This window comes from Hoplias malabaricus, chromosome 7 (assembly GCF_029633855.1).
Source record: "Hoplias malabaricus isolate fHopMal1 chromosome 7, fHopMal1.hap1, whole genome shotgun sequence".
Taxonomy (NCBI): Eukaryota; Metazoa; Chordata; class Actinopteri; order Characiformes; family Erythrinidae; genus Hoplias; species Hoplias malabaricus.
Window position 1 is genome coordinate 45301592 of NC_089806.1, and position 14121 is coordinate 45315712.

At 35.8% G+C, this 14121-nt stretch overlaps 4 protein-coding genes across 4 annotated transcripts in view; all 4 read left to right on the forward strand.

Annotated features, from left to right (window-relative positions):
- stx7l (syntaxin 7-like) overlaps positions 1 to 14121 on the forward strand; it is a 300211-nt gene that overhangs the window by 7107 nt on the left and 278983 nt on the right. The window lies entirely within an intron of this gene.
- On the forward strand, positions 24 to 1552 carry LOC136702768 (trace amine-associated receptor 1-like). Its single transcript, XM_066677907.1, has 2 exons — positions 24 to 351; positions 424 to 1552. Exons 1-2 carry the CDS (start codon positions 24 to 26, stop codon positions 1059 to 1061), a joined length of 966 nt encoding a protein of 321 aa, XP_066534004.1. The 3' UTR covers positions 1062 to 1552.
- Positions 3008 to 4069, forward strand: LOC136702769 (trace amine-associated receptor 1-like). Its single transcript, XM_066677908.1, has 2 exons — positions 3008 to 3335; positions 3408 to 4069. The coding sequence occupies exons 1-2, from the start codon at positions 3008 to 3010 to the stop codon at positions 4067 to 4069; spliced, it is 990 nt and encodes a 329-aa protein (XP_066534005.1).
- On the forward strand, positions 9549 to 10610 carry LOC136702770 (trace amine-associated receptor 1-like). The gene is made up of 2 exons (XM_066677909.1): positions 9549 to 9876; positions 9949 to 10610. Exons 1-2 carry the CDS (start codon positions 9549 to 9551, stop codon positions 10608 to 10610), a joined length of 990 nt encoding a protein of 329 aa, XP_066534006.1.

Consider the following 14121-nt stretch of genomic DNA (forward strand, 5'->3'; position numbering starts at 1 on the left):
TATTTCATAAATAGGAAAACAATATGGGCTACAAAACAGCTCTCAGCCAAACTGTGACACTGGAAAACCCTCCATTCTGCTATGCCCCTCTCAATGGTTCATGCCAGAAGTTTGTTTATCCAAAAGAAGCTAAGGTTGCAATATATCTGTTTCTTGGTGTCATATCACTTCTGACTTTCTTTGGGAACTTGTTGGTAATCTTAACTGTTATTCACTTCAAGCAGCTGCACACACCAACAAATTATCTCATTCTCTCTCTGGCTGTAGCTGACCTGCTTGTCGGAGGAGTTGTGATGCCTCCTAGCATGATGCGCTCTGTGGAGACTTGCTGGTATTTGGGGAATACATTCTGTAAAATCCACAGCTGCCTTGATGTCACTTTGTGTACAGCTTCTATTCTAAATCTGTGTATTATTTCTGTAGACAGATATTATGCAGTAAGTCAACCCCTGCTCTACCACAGTAAAATGACACCAAATATTACGCTACTTATGATTGCTTTATGTTGGGCCATTTCTTCTTTTGTAGGATTTGGGATGATATTTCTAGAGCTTGGCATTCTTGGAGTTGAAGAATATTACTACAGTAATGTTTACTGTGAAGGAGGTTGTAGCCTGTTTCTCAGTAAAACTGCAAGTTCTGTGTTCACAATGCTCTGTTTCTACATCCCTGCTGTGATCATGATCGGTTTATACCTGAAAATATTTCACATTGCTCAGAAACAAGCACGTTCGATTCAGAACGACCAACTGAAATCTTCTCAGCAAGGTCATTTAAGATTGGGCAAAACTGAGATAAAGGCCACCAAAACTTTAGCCATTGTCATTGGGGTCTTTGTTCTATCTTGGACCCCATATTTCAGTTGTGCCTTAATTGATCCTTTTATTGGACATGCTGTTCCAGGGGCTATGTATGACCTTTTTGCATGGATTGGCTATTCTAATTCCACTTGTAATCCTGCTGTGTATGCATTCTTCTATAGCTGGTTTAGAAAATCATTTAGAATCATTCTGTTGGGAAAAGTATGTCAGCCTAATTCATCCAGAATAAAGTTGTTTTAAGTGTCTGTAAGATGTACTTTCTTTGTGATGATTGTTGTTAGACCATGTATTTGTTGTCCTAATATTAAGAAATACTGGACTTATGAAACAAGCATAGATTTTATTTTGTGTTTGAAGTGTTTTTTAGAAGGTTGACCGAAACTGTCTCTAGTTTGACTTAAATGAGACAATATTCAATGTTTTTTAACACTTAAATAGGAAATATATTACAACCCAGCAAGTTAAATTCTGATATTGATGACCTGTTGTTATTTAATATGGTATGACTGTAGTGTCATCAGCAAATGACTTGCTTAAATGATTGTACATTCAGTTATCTCCTGTTATTGATTCATCCTGATCAGGTTTGTGGTGTGTCTGGAGCATACACGGAATCATTCAATGCAAGACAGTAATACACCTTGGATAGAGTGCCAGTCTATCACACATTCATTCACACATTGACACATTCATTCACACACTCACATCTGTGGACATTGTCACATAGCCTACTGACCTGCCAACATTTGTTTTTATGTCTCACAATATTTCCCACAACCATATTTTTAGTCTTTTTATTATATATATATATATATATATATATATATATATATATATATATATATATATATATTATATACTAAACAAAATTTGTTTGCTTCTTATAAAACTTTTTGCTGGCCAGTAACATTTGCAGTGTATAAGGAAATATGCACTATACACCAACATGATTTACAATTTAGAATATATTTGTAAACGGAATATTAAAGGGACACACACAAATTCTGGTCCTTCAGTAGTGCACATCATAGTACAATTTCATATTATGAAATCTAATGCGAAAGATTGGTGTTCCTAATACAGCAGTGAATCACTATAAAAGAAAGATATGATAGTAGTGTTCCTCAGATGCTGCATGTTATATTCCAAACTTAAACTATTAACATATTGAGTTCAGGAATAATATATAATTTTATATGTCGTTAATGAAATTAAACCTGATTTAACCTAAACACCTTGAAAATTACATATTGTTGAATTGTTTACTCTGTAATTGCTACTTGTTTACAATTATTACAACAACATATGTGAAATACAATTGTAGACAGTACGTATTTTCTAATATGCCTATTATATATCATTAAAGGAAGTTAAATTAAAATGAGCTGCAAAATCTTAAAATATAAAAAGCTGACAGAAAATATCTAAGTAATGTCCCTACAAATTTTGTATCCTGTATTTATCTCAAAGTATATTGTTTAAAATTTGATTGGATATATGTAATAAAGGAGAAAGTATGGAAATTGGGTTTAACTTGTGAAATCTTTGGCTTTGCTGGTTTTGAATATAAACACATAAATACTCATCAATAAGTCCTCATGTTAGTTTGACTTGACATGAAAATAATAAATGGTGGAAAATAATGTTTAATTTTTTTATTTATGATCTTGATCTTTAAATATGAGTGAAATTCATTAAAAATAGCTGAAATAGTAGTAGGAAACTATTGCAATTGATTGAAAGCCTTCACTAGTGAGACACTGTGCAGTTTATTTATTATATTTGTTTTATTAAATAGCAAGGAAAATGTCTCTTGATAAACAATGCAGTTATAAACATTATTAACTTATGACCATTAGGAAGAGTATCAAGGGTCCACTTTGGAGGAGGGTTTAAGTAAAAAGTACATGTCTGAATATGTATAAATGTGAGCTGCTCTCTTTTCTGTGCATAATTTGCCCTCATATACAGGCAGAGGATAGACCTCAGATGGCTTTATTTCTATATCCTTAATTATGTCATTATAATAAGAGCATAAATGTTTAATAATGATATATATTTATTGATTTCAAATGACTATAAATGTATAAATGTTTTTAATGTGAAATAATTTAATCCACAATTTCTGAGGCAGTCATAGTCATTTTAAATTTGGCATTTTTTTTTTTTTTTATTCCACATGAACCATGGACATAACGGACTACATAATCCACAATGGGAGCTTTGGAAACACATCTCATTGTTACGAACATAATCCTAACTCCTGTCAGAGGATTGTCCTCCCGCTCAGTTTGCGAATTGTGATTTATTTTTTAATTGGTGTCATCATACTGCTTACTTTAGTAGGAAATCTTATCGTGATCATATCTATAAGTCATTTCAAACAGCTGCACACTCCAACAAACTTCCTCACTCTCTCTTTGGCTGTTGCTGACCTGTTATTAGGAGGGTTTGTGATGCCATTTAGCATGATACGTACTGTGGAGACTTGTTGGTATTTAGGCGCCACATTCTGTAGGATACACTCTAGCTTTGACCTTATGTTGTGCTGTGCCTCTGTTTTAAATCTTGCATTTATCTCTGTTGATCGATATTATGCCATATGTCACCCCCTGCTATACCACAGTAAAATGACTCCTCTTACTACTCTGTTCATGATCACTGTTTGTTGGAGTGTATCTGCGGCTGTGGGATTTGGGATGATTTCTCTGGAGCTCAGCATTCAAAATGTTGGAGATTTCAGTGATATTTTCTGTGAAGGAGGGTGTATGATAATTTTAGGGCCGGTAACAGGGTTGATAATTGCACTGTTTTCATTGTACATTCCTGCTGTTGTCATGCTAAGCTTATACTTTAAAATATATCTTGTTGCACAAAGACAATCACGTTTAATACACAACACACATTCTCAGATTAATTCGTCAAAAGGACAACCCACTGTTAGTAAGGAAGAGAGAAAGGCCACTAAAACCTTGGCCATTGTTATGGGAGCCTTTCTTTTATCCTGGGCACCACTTTTATTCTACAGCGTTATTAACATAATCTACAGTGTTGTTAATGTGTCCCACGGCTTTAGTGGCCCACCTCAGCTGTATGATTTTTTTAACTGGATTGGTTATTCAAATTCAGCTTGCAATCCTATTGTGTATGCATTTTTCTACACTTGGTTTAGAAAAGCCATCAGACTTATATTGTATGGTAAAATATTCAAAAATAGTTCTTCAAGAATACAGTTGTGTTCAGAATAGAATACATTATTGAACTTGTCTAGTTCTTTTAGTAGTTTATGGTTTACTTACAAGCCGTTTTTGTGTTGAGATCATTTTTAATCTCAAATGAAAATTTAATGTGTTACATTTATTTTGTTCTGATATGATGCCAACCTATGTATATTTTTCTACATGTATAATGTCATTGTAGACTTTTTTGCCCCAATTTATATATACTTTTAACATTTTAATATAACAACATTAAACACAGTGTGAATCAGTCAACCACAGAGATGTGACGAAGCATCACTTATCAAGGTTTGCCTGATTAAATTACTGAATGTAGTGCTTGAAACCAAACAGTAAATTAGACGCTGTGCTGGGATAGATTCCTCTTGTTGTCTTTTCTGACAATGCTTGCAGACTCAACAGACATGTACTTTTAGTGCAGAAAAGAAATGATTTGAACTTATCTAGAACCAAGGTTTAATCTACAATTAACACGATATATCAGAGGGAAACATAAGGTGGCAGTAGTACAACCAGTCAGTGAACACAAATATATATATAATAAACAATAAGACAAATTATTAGCATTAAATATTTATGCTATGGTTGGTGACAACACATGGTTTTAGGGTGACTGAAAGCTGCACATGGCAGCATGATGATTGTAGCTTTCTTAGTTGTAACATTATCCAAGGCATCTGGGAAAGATACTGGTGAATAAAGTTTGAAATTGTATTTGAACATGGACCTTTAATGACAAATGCGTAAGTGCTAACCCTGATTTGACTGTGGCCCAGCTCGCACATTTTGTGCCTTAATTTTTAACATGAAATACAGGTATGGTATATGGTAATACAATGCAATATGCAAATAATGCATTATTTCATTCTCTACTGTGGGTAATGGCCAGAGTGGCAGGATGTCCTGTCTCATTTTCTTTTCTCACAACAATAGTTTCTGCTAATTATTGAAAACTCCTGATGTGTGCTAATCCAGTTTTAGTTTTGTTGCTGTACCAAATTTATGACTTTCAATATGATGTCTGCATAAACATCTCGGTACCGGTACTGAAACGATACCATGACAAAAACCTAAACATCAGGAAAAGTAATTTACTTTCTCTACAAGCTGAGGGCAGTCTGCAAAATCGCTGGTATCTGCTTGTTAAGTATGATGTTACACGTGACCTTTCACCATTTCTGGGTCCAATTGCACCTTTGGTGCCCTGTCATACATTCATAAGATATGTTCACTGTTTGAACAAAGAAGAATGCCTCAGTCAATTATGTGATCTCAGTTGAGTTCAGAAAAAGGAATAAACTCAACATAAAATGAAGCAAACAGGTCTTTGGGCAGCAGTTTTTTGCAGAATTTCGCAACTCATATCTGATCTGTGTAAGCTGCCGTGCAGACTGACTGTGCTGCTCCGTGTCTGTAGCAGATGAGATGCATTGAGGGAGCAGTGTCTCCTGGAGCTCCGTCTCCACGAGCAGAGAAACCACAGAAAGAGAGCTGTCTTTCCCGCTCATGGTCAGTCCCGCTGTTCTAACGAGTTGTGCTACCGGCAGTTCTCTTCTATAAAAAGTAGCTAAAGTTTCTACAGAAATTCGTTGGTGCTAGTTGGGTTTTATTGTTTTTTATGAAATGAAGTCGTTATGAAAAAAGTCGTTAAAACTAGAGGCAATATCCTTAAGGGAGGGAGAGGAGACAAAGCACTGCGGGCGCACAATGCCCCCTGTGGCACACATTGGAAGTACTACTCTTATTTTAAAGCACTCCTCTGAGGTCGGCTATGCCGCCGGCGGGATAAAATTGAAATTCCACATAAACACGTATATAACTCTGCGAGATTTTATCCTAAAAAAAAAAATACAACATACGTCGGAAACCTTGAAGGGTCTACTTTCCAACTATATATAGGATGAAACGATATATATATTTATATTCTTGTGAGAGAAGCGTAAACAACAACCGGCACATTTTTGAGGCACAAGCTTTTTTGTTCCGCCCATAGATGCGTTCTGCCATTCATATGTTGACACTATGGTAATTCGGCAGCTGCTAGTGGAGGATCATTGGCTGATAATTTGCATGAAAACGCCCATTCGCTTGTTCCAAACACAGAGCACATGTCGCGGAATTATTTTCGTGGAGCTTCGTCATGTCGCACTCACGGAAGCTGCGGAGGAGAGCTTTGTTCTGGAAAATGAAGAGGATTTCAGCTAATCTGACGAAAGCGGGGAGGACAGTGACGAAGAAAGATTTATTTTGAGATGCGGATTGATCCGAAGGAGGATTTTTGTGATAGGTAAGTGAAATATTTCCTTTCAAATGAAACAAACCCACGCTTCGCGCTTACTGTGTACACTCCGCGAATTCCGGGTAAATTAAAATAAAGAATAAATTAAATAAGTATTACTTTGTATATGAAAGCATAAATTAATGTAAAAAAAACCTGCTGTTGTGTAAACAGGATGTTCAAGTGTAGCCTGTTGCTAATCTGAGTGTGCATGCTGAGAGTGCTAAATGGCTGTATATGTTTAGCCTAGTGTGGTAATGTCATGTGTAAATGGCCTGTGTGAATGTAATAGTCATCCTATGTAGCTTGTTATGCTATGTACTGCTATACATAGGTCATATGTAAGTACTGTATTTGAAATACAAGTAATTATTAGTTGTAGTGACTGTTGGCATGTATAGCTAATCTTTGTAACTGCTCAGAAGCTCAAATTTCTTATTATTTTTCTTTCAGAAATGTGGAAAATACTCCACCTCCAAGCAAAGACAACGGCGTCAACCAAGTCTGCGACCACCAACGTGTAAACACATGGTCCTTCCACATCTGCTCTGTAAGTTTAGCATTTTGCAGTACACAACTCAGCACAAAACTTTGAAGTGGTACAGAAAACTGTTTCTTCACTTCTTGGACATTGGTGCTACCAACATAAGTCAACAACTTATGCAACAGGACGGCCTGACCCACAAGGCCTTGTTGAACAGCTGTGTGGTATGCAAAAACCCCATGGAAGTGTGAACAGTGTGATGTCTACCTTTGCATGCATCCAGACAGAAACTGTTTTAGAGACTGGCATCTTTTGTTGAACTGACTTAACTATATATACACACACAAGGATATACAGTATGACTATCTTTAGTATATTATCACTATCTTTACATGTGAACACATTTTCCATTTATTTTAATTCATGCCAGTTATTTATTTTTTTGTTTTTATTGCTTGTTTAGTTCTCTTTTTTTGAAATAAACTGTGATAAACTCTGCCTCTGGTCTCTTCTCTTTTGACAGCTGTGGTGGTGACAGCTAATGGGCCATTCATTAGGCAGTGGGGTGGGGACCTCGCACCTCGGTTTTCGCACCTATCTTCATACATATGCAACGTAGGAGCCAGTGACTGAGAAAAACAGAGTGTCACCTCACATTTGTTATGTCCTAAGTATAAAATTACATACAATTTATGAAAAGTAGAATCAGCAGTGTGTTGCCAAGACCCGTGTTCACAAAGTTTTGACCTCAAAGGTCCCGGTGAGAAATGTTTAGAATGTGTTTTTTCACAGTATATCAGCACTTCTGAAAACAGGTTTTTGGAAAGTCTAAGTTTAGAGTAAATTTAATCAAAATATAGATGTATGACACTCTTACTGATTCAACATTGTTGTTGCAGAGATGAATGCATGTGTAACACTTTGAGAAAAAATAATTTCAGATGCGTACAATTTGTAAAACAATCAAGGCATGTCAGACTACACCAGAGTGTCAGAAAACCCCTCAGACTCCAGGGGGTTAAAGTACAGGTACTAATTACATGGGGTATTGTACATTTTTAATGACAAAGTATTGAGATACTTTTCTAGTATTGGTATACTGTGCAACACTACTTTTTTGATGAAAGGCCTAAACTTCATTTGGCTTCTCTGGGGATGAATAATGTATGAAAAATGCTGCATGAATATTTGTTGAGTTTCAGGAAGAGTTTTAATGGTCTAGTTGGTGGAGTGTCTTATTGGGAAGGAGTGGACCTCTGAAAGGATATAAATGAAATGTGATATCTCCTCTGTGTGGTATATGTCTTCTGATGCAAGTAGAGCCTTAAGTGTGATATGACCATAGCAAGACTCACTTTTAAAAGAAAATAATAACTGAAATATTTCTGAATTAAATGCAGGGATGTTCTGGACAATCACGAGTAGTCACTCTTTGAATAAACTGTTCAGCTTCTTCAGTCGTTTTTCAGAAATTTCTTGTTAATTCTTTAATCATCATCACTTGATGTTTTCTTAATACTTAGTTGCAGTGTAAATAAAATCTTAAACCTAAGTAATGTACTTGGTGTGTGTATGATGTGCTGACAATAATGTCCTATGCTCATAGACGAAAAGCTCAGATAAGAGAAATACTTCTTTATAAATATCTTATTTGATCAATGCTAAATCATCAAGAAATAATGTAGTAAAATATGTGTTGATTTATTGGAATGATATGAATAATAATGGATAAATCATGAATGAAACTAAGCTTGAATTTATATAATTTGCATAAAGTTCTTGAGAAAATAACATTAATTTCTTCCTCTATAATTTCATGTATGTTCATAATATAAACATATGCCAAATAAAATTGCAAATTGTAGACTAACTTTTTCTAACTGAATTACTAAACCAATCTTTCTTTACATTGAATTAATAGTTTGAAAGTTATTTTCAAATATGCCTATTATATATGCTTTAGGTTAATTAAATAAAAATAAGCTAAAAAAATCATAATATATAAAAGTCTGACAGAATATGTTTGTGAATGTCACTATGAATTTTTGTGTTTATTGTATTCATAAATATGTTGGGCATCTAAGCAAGTTTTTTTAAACACTTGTGTGTCACTTGTGTGCCAAATTGATTTTTTTTTTTTAAGAAAGAAAAAGTATTTCCTTGTAAAATCTTGCTGATCTTGACTTAAAAGTAATAAATAGTGGAAAATAATATTTTCATTCATTAATTCATTCACTGTCTGAAACCACTTATCCAATTCACGGTAAATATTTTTAAAATGATAACTTTAGTCAAAGGGATGACATATTTATTCCCTTGGTCGTTTTTACAAGTGAGTTATATTCCGCATTATTTACCATTAAAAAATAAAACTTATAAAAATCTTAATTTTTTGGTTAATTATCCCAATAAACAACTTTGTTTGGATTGCCTTATGACCATTAGGAAGAGTATCAAGGGTCCAATTTGGAGGAGGGTTTAAGTAGAAAGTACAGGCCTGATTATGTTTAAATGTGAGCTGCTCTCTTTTCTGTGCACATTTTTTGCCCTCATATTCAGGCAGAGGTTAGACCTCAGTTATTATAGTAGGGATGAACATATATGCTTAGTGACCATGTAATGATTTACCACTTTAAGTAACAGGAAATCCACAGTGAGGCAGTTATAGACATTTGCCTTTTTTTAACTCCTTTTTTTGCCCTTTTACAGTAAACATACTTTAAACCATGGACTTAACGGACTACACAATCCACAATGGGAGCTTTGGAAACACATCTCGTTGTTACGAACATAATCCTAACTCCTGTCAGAGGATTGTCCTCCCGCTCAGTTTGCGAATTGTGATTTATTTTTTAATTGGTGTTGTTATACTTCTTACTTTAATAGGAAATCTTATGGTGATCATATCTATAAGTCATTTCAAACAGCTGCACACTCCAACAAACTTCCTCACTCTCTCTTTGGCTGTTGCTGACCTGTTATTAGGAGGGTTTGTGATGCCATTTAGCATGATACGTACTGTGGAGACTTGTTGGTATTTGGGGACCACATTCTGTAGGATACACTCTAGCTTTGACTTTATGTTGTGCTGTGCTTCTGTTTTAAACCTTGCATTTATCTCTGTTGATCGATATTATGCCATATGTCACCCCTTGCTATACCACAGTAAAATGACTCCTCTTACTACTCTGTTCATGATCACTGTTTGTTGGAGTGTATCTGCGGCTGTGGGATTTGGGATGATTTCTCTGGAGCTCAGCATTCAAAATGTTGGAGATTTCAGTGATATTTTCTGTGAAGGAGGGTGTATGATAATTTTAGGGCCGGTAACAGGGTTGATAATTGCACTGTTTACATTGTACATTCCTGCTGTTGTCATGCTAAGCTTATACTTTAAAATATATCTTGTTGCACAAAGACAATCACGTTTAATACACAACACACATTCTCAGATTAATTCGTCAAAAGGACAGCCCACTGTTAGTAAGGCAGAGAGAAAGGCCACTAAAACCTTGGCCATTGTTATGGGAGCCTTTCTTTTATCCTGGGCACCACTTTTATTCTACAGCGTTATTAACATAATCTACAGTGTTGTTAATGTGTCCCACGGCTTTAGTGGCCCACCTCAGCTGTATGATTTTTTTAACTGGATTGGTTATTCAAATTCAGCTTGCAATCCTATTGTGTATGCATTTTTCTACACTTGGTTTAGAAAAGCCATCAGACTTATATTGTATGGTAAAATATTCAAAAATAGTTCTTCAAGAATACAGTTGTGTTCAGAATAGAATACATTATTGAACTTGTCTAGTTCTTTTAGTAGTTTATGGTTTACTTACAAGCCGTTTTTGTGTTGAGATCATTTTTAATCTCAAATGAAAATATTATGTGTTACATTTACTTTGTTCTGATATGATGCCAACCTATGTATATTTTTCTACATGTATAATGTCATTGTATACTTTTTTGCCCCAATTTATATATACTTTTAACATTTTAATATAACAACATTAAACACAGTGTGAATCAGTCAACCACAGAGATGTGACGAAGCATCACTTATCAAGGTTTGCCTAATTAAATTACTGAATGTAGTGCTTGAAACCAAACAGTAAATTAGACGCTGTGCTGGGATAGATTCCTCTTGTTGTCTTTTCTGACAATGCTTGCAGACTCAACAGTCATGTACTTTTAGTGCAGAAAAGAAATGATTTGAACTTATCTAGAACCAAGGTTTAATCTACAATTAACACGATATATCAGAGGGAAACATAAGGTGGCAGTAGTACAACCAGTCAGTGAACACAAATATATATATAATAAACAATAAGACAAATTATTAGCATTAAATATTTATGCTATGGTTGGTGACAACACATGGTTTTAGGGTGACTGAAAGCTGCACATGGCAGCATGATGATTGTAGCTTTCTTAGTTGTAACATTATCCAAGGCATCTGGGAAAGATACTGGTGAATAAAGTTTGAAATTGTATTTGAACATGGACCTTTAATGACAAATGCGTAAGTGCTAACCCTGATTTGACTGTGGCCCAGCTCGCACATTTTGTGCCTTAATTTTTAACATGAAATACAGGTATGGTATATGGTAATACAATGCAATATGCAAATAATGCATTATTTCATTCTCTGCTGTTGGTAATGGCCAGAGTGGCAGGATGTCCTGTCTCCTTTTCTTTTCTCACAACAATAGTTTCTGCTAATTATTGAAAACTCCTGATGTGTGCTAATCCAGTTTTAGTTTTGTTACTGTACCAAATTTATGACTTTCAATATGATGCCTGCATAAACATCTCGGTATCTGTACTGAAACGATACCATGACAAAAACCTAAACATCAGGAAAAGTAATTTACTTTCTCTACAAGCTGAGGGCAGTCTGCAAAATCGCTGGTATCTGCTTGTTAAGTATGATGTTACACGTGACCTTTCACCATTTCAGGGTCCAATTGCATCTTTGGTGCCCTGTCATACAGTCATAAGACATGTTCACAGTTTGAACAAAGAAGAATGCCTCAGTCAATTATGTATTCTCAGTTGAGTTCAGAAAACGGAATAAACTCAACATAATGTAGTGGAGTATGGAACAGATCAAGAAATGAAACATTAAGACTCTCCACTCTGATGATACGTTTTGGGACAGAACCTACATTCCACAGTGTGTGTGTGTGTTGAAAGACTCTGCACCCCCCCACCCACACACACACACACACACACAAACTCACGCACATACCTATGTCTGACAACAAAGGCTAAGCAGAACACTATTCAGTGACCCCCGTCGTCTTCAGGAATGCAAAGAAAAAGAAAACCAAGTTTATGACTCCATTAAGTCTAATAGATCAATCAGAGTCTTGGAGACCAGGATTAAAGAACCCCAGTTTTATAGCCATCAGTGTCGAGATGGCACTCCTTATCTTATCCAAAATCAAAAGATGGCCCAGTAATGCCAAAGGTGACCTCCAACACGAGTTCAAACCAGACAAACAGCATGGACTAACAGTGACCCCAATTGGACATTTGCGAAGTCACTTTTCGCCCCCTTTCCTTCTAAACCTCATAATCAGACGCATACGTATCATGAATTCTAAACATATATTATGCAATGTGTATTAATATTATCCTCTGTTATTCTCAGGTGACTGTCTACTAACTAACCGAATGATGTGTATTACTGTTTCAATCATGAGGAGAAATTCCTGTCTCCATTTAGGAAGACGAATTAATTTCTAACATCTAGAATAGTTGGTAATGTACTCGAGATATATATATATATATATGATAAAAATAATCCCGTACACTCATTATGCTATATTCAAGTATTTATGAAGTACATTTTTTTAATTATTCGTATTAGCCAAAAATGTGTGATCTCTCTCTCCTCCGTGAAACGTGAAGAAAGTCACATGAACCTCAGACCCAAGATCCTGTCAGAGAAAAGAGACCTCCCAAATGATCGTGACCGCGCCACATCTGAAAAAGGAGTCGCTCTGCTCTCGCACTTCTGCTTCTTGATTTTTTTTTCCCACTCTTCTGGATCTCTTCTCGTACGGCTCTAGTACGCTTCTTACGCTCCTTAAGCTCTTTTGTCTTCTCTCTACGCCGACAAGCCGACTCTTCAAAGACTCTTAAGAAAAGGACTTCACGCAACTTCCAAGGGACGCCTTGTGTCAGTTAGCAGTGCAATACAGAAACTAAATAGTAATCGTCGAGTAATTGTCGGTAATCTTTTCTTTGTTTTATTTGCGTTCGTGTTTGTAGCCCAATCCAAGTTTAATTTTACGACTGATCAAAGCAGGTGAAACTTATTTTGGCCAGAATAAGGGACACCGTTGAAATCGTAAAATAAGCTAATTAATTCGTAAAACAGCTCCTGAATATCGAAGGAAAACAGCGAAATTATTCTGACGTCCTTTCATCTTAAAAAGAATATCGCTCCGGGAAAACTAGCCAGGTCAGTAGCTCTCTGTGAAGGGAATCCCCGACTGACGTCACACCGTCTAAAGGACGCTGAAAGTGGCTGACTTATCCTGGAGAGACTCTCCCCACTAATCAGCCTAACTTCAACTGTGACAAGTCAAACACCGGAAGAACAGAGCGCAAATCTGCTGGACACGTCGGCTGTGATCATAACCAAAATAAGAAAAAAGTAAGCTAAATTCCTCATTTTCAGAGCTAATAACGAAACAAATCTCTTGGTAAAATTATACCCTAATTAAATAATTTAGCAACACCTCATTCACAAGTCATATAGCCTAGCCAATTACTAAATTCAAACCGGTTTCACCTGCGATTCCGTGAGATTTTGATGATTGTGCTATGTTTATCAACCTATTATCTTTCCTTTTAATAAAGTGTTTCCATTATTTGAAATAATACAGTGTGTGGAGTTTGTCCCTTAAGAGTCTGAAAATCCTGAAGAACTCACGTAGCGGTGACAGTATTTCCCTCTCTAATTAATTGTTAATATTTTTGTCATTTAAGTCAGTAAAAATAATAATTATTATTATATAAGTTATACAGCTCGAATACTGTTACTCCGCTACAATAAAATGAAGCAAACATGTCTTTGGGCAGCAGTTTTTTGCAGATTCGCAACTCATATCCGATCTGTGTAAGCTGCCATGCAGACCGACTGTGCTGCTCCGTGTCTGTAGCAGATGAGTTGCATTGAGGGAGCAGTGTCTCCAGGAGCTCCGTCTCCACGAGCAGAGAAACCACAGAAAGAGAGCTGTCTCTCCCACTCACGGTCAGTCCCGCTATTCTAATGAGTTGTGCTAC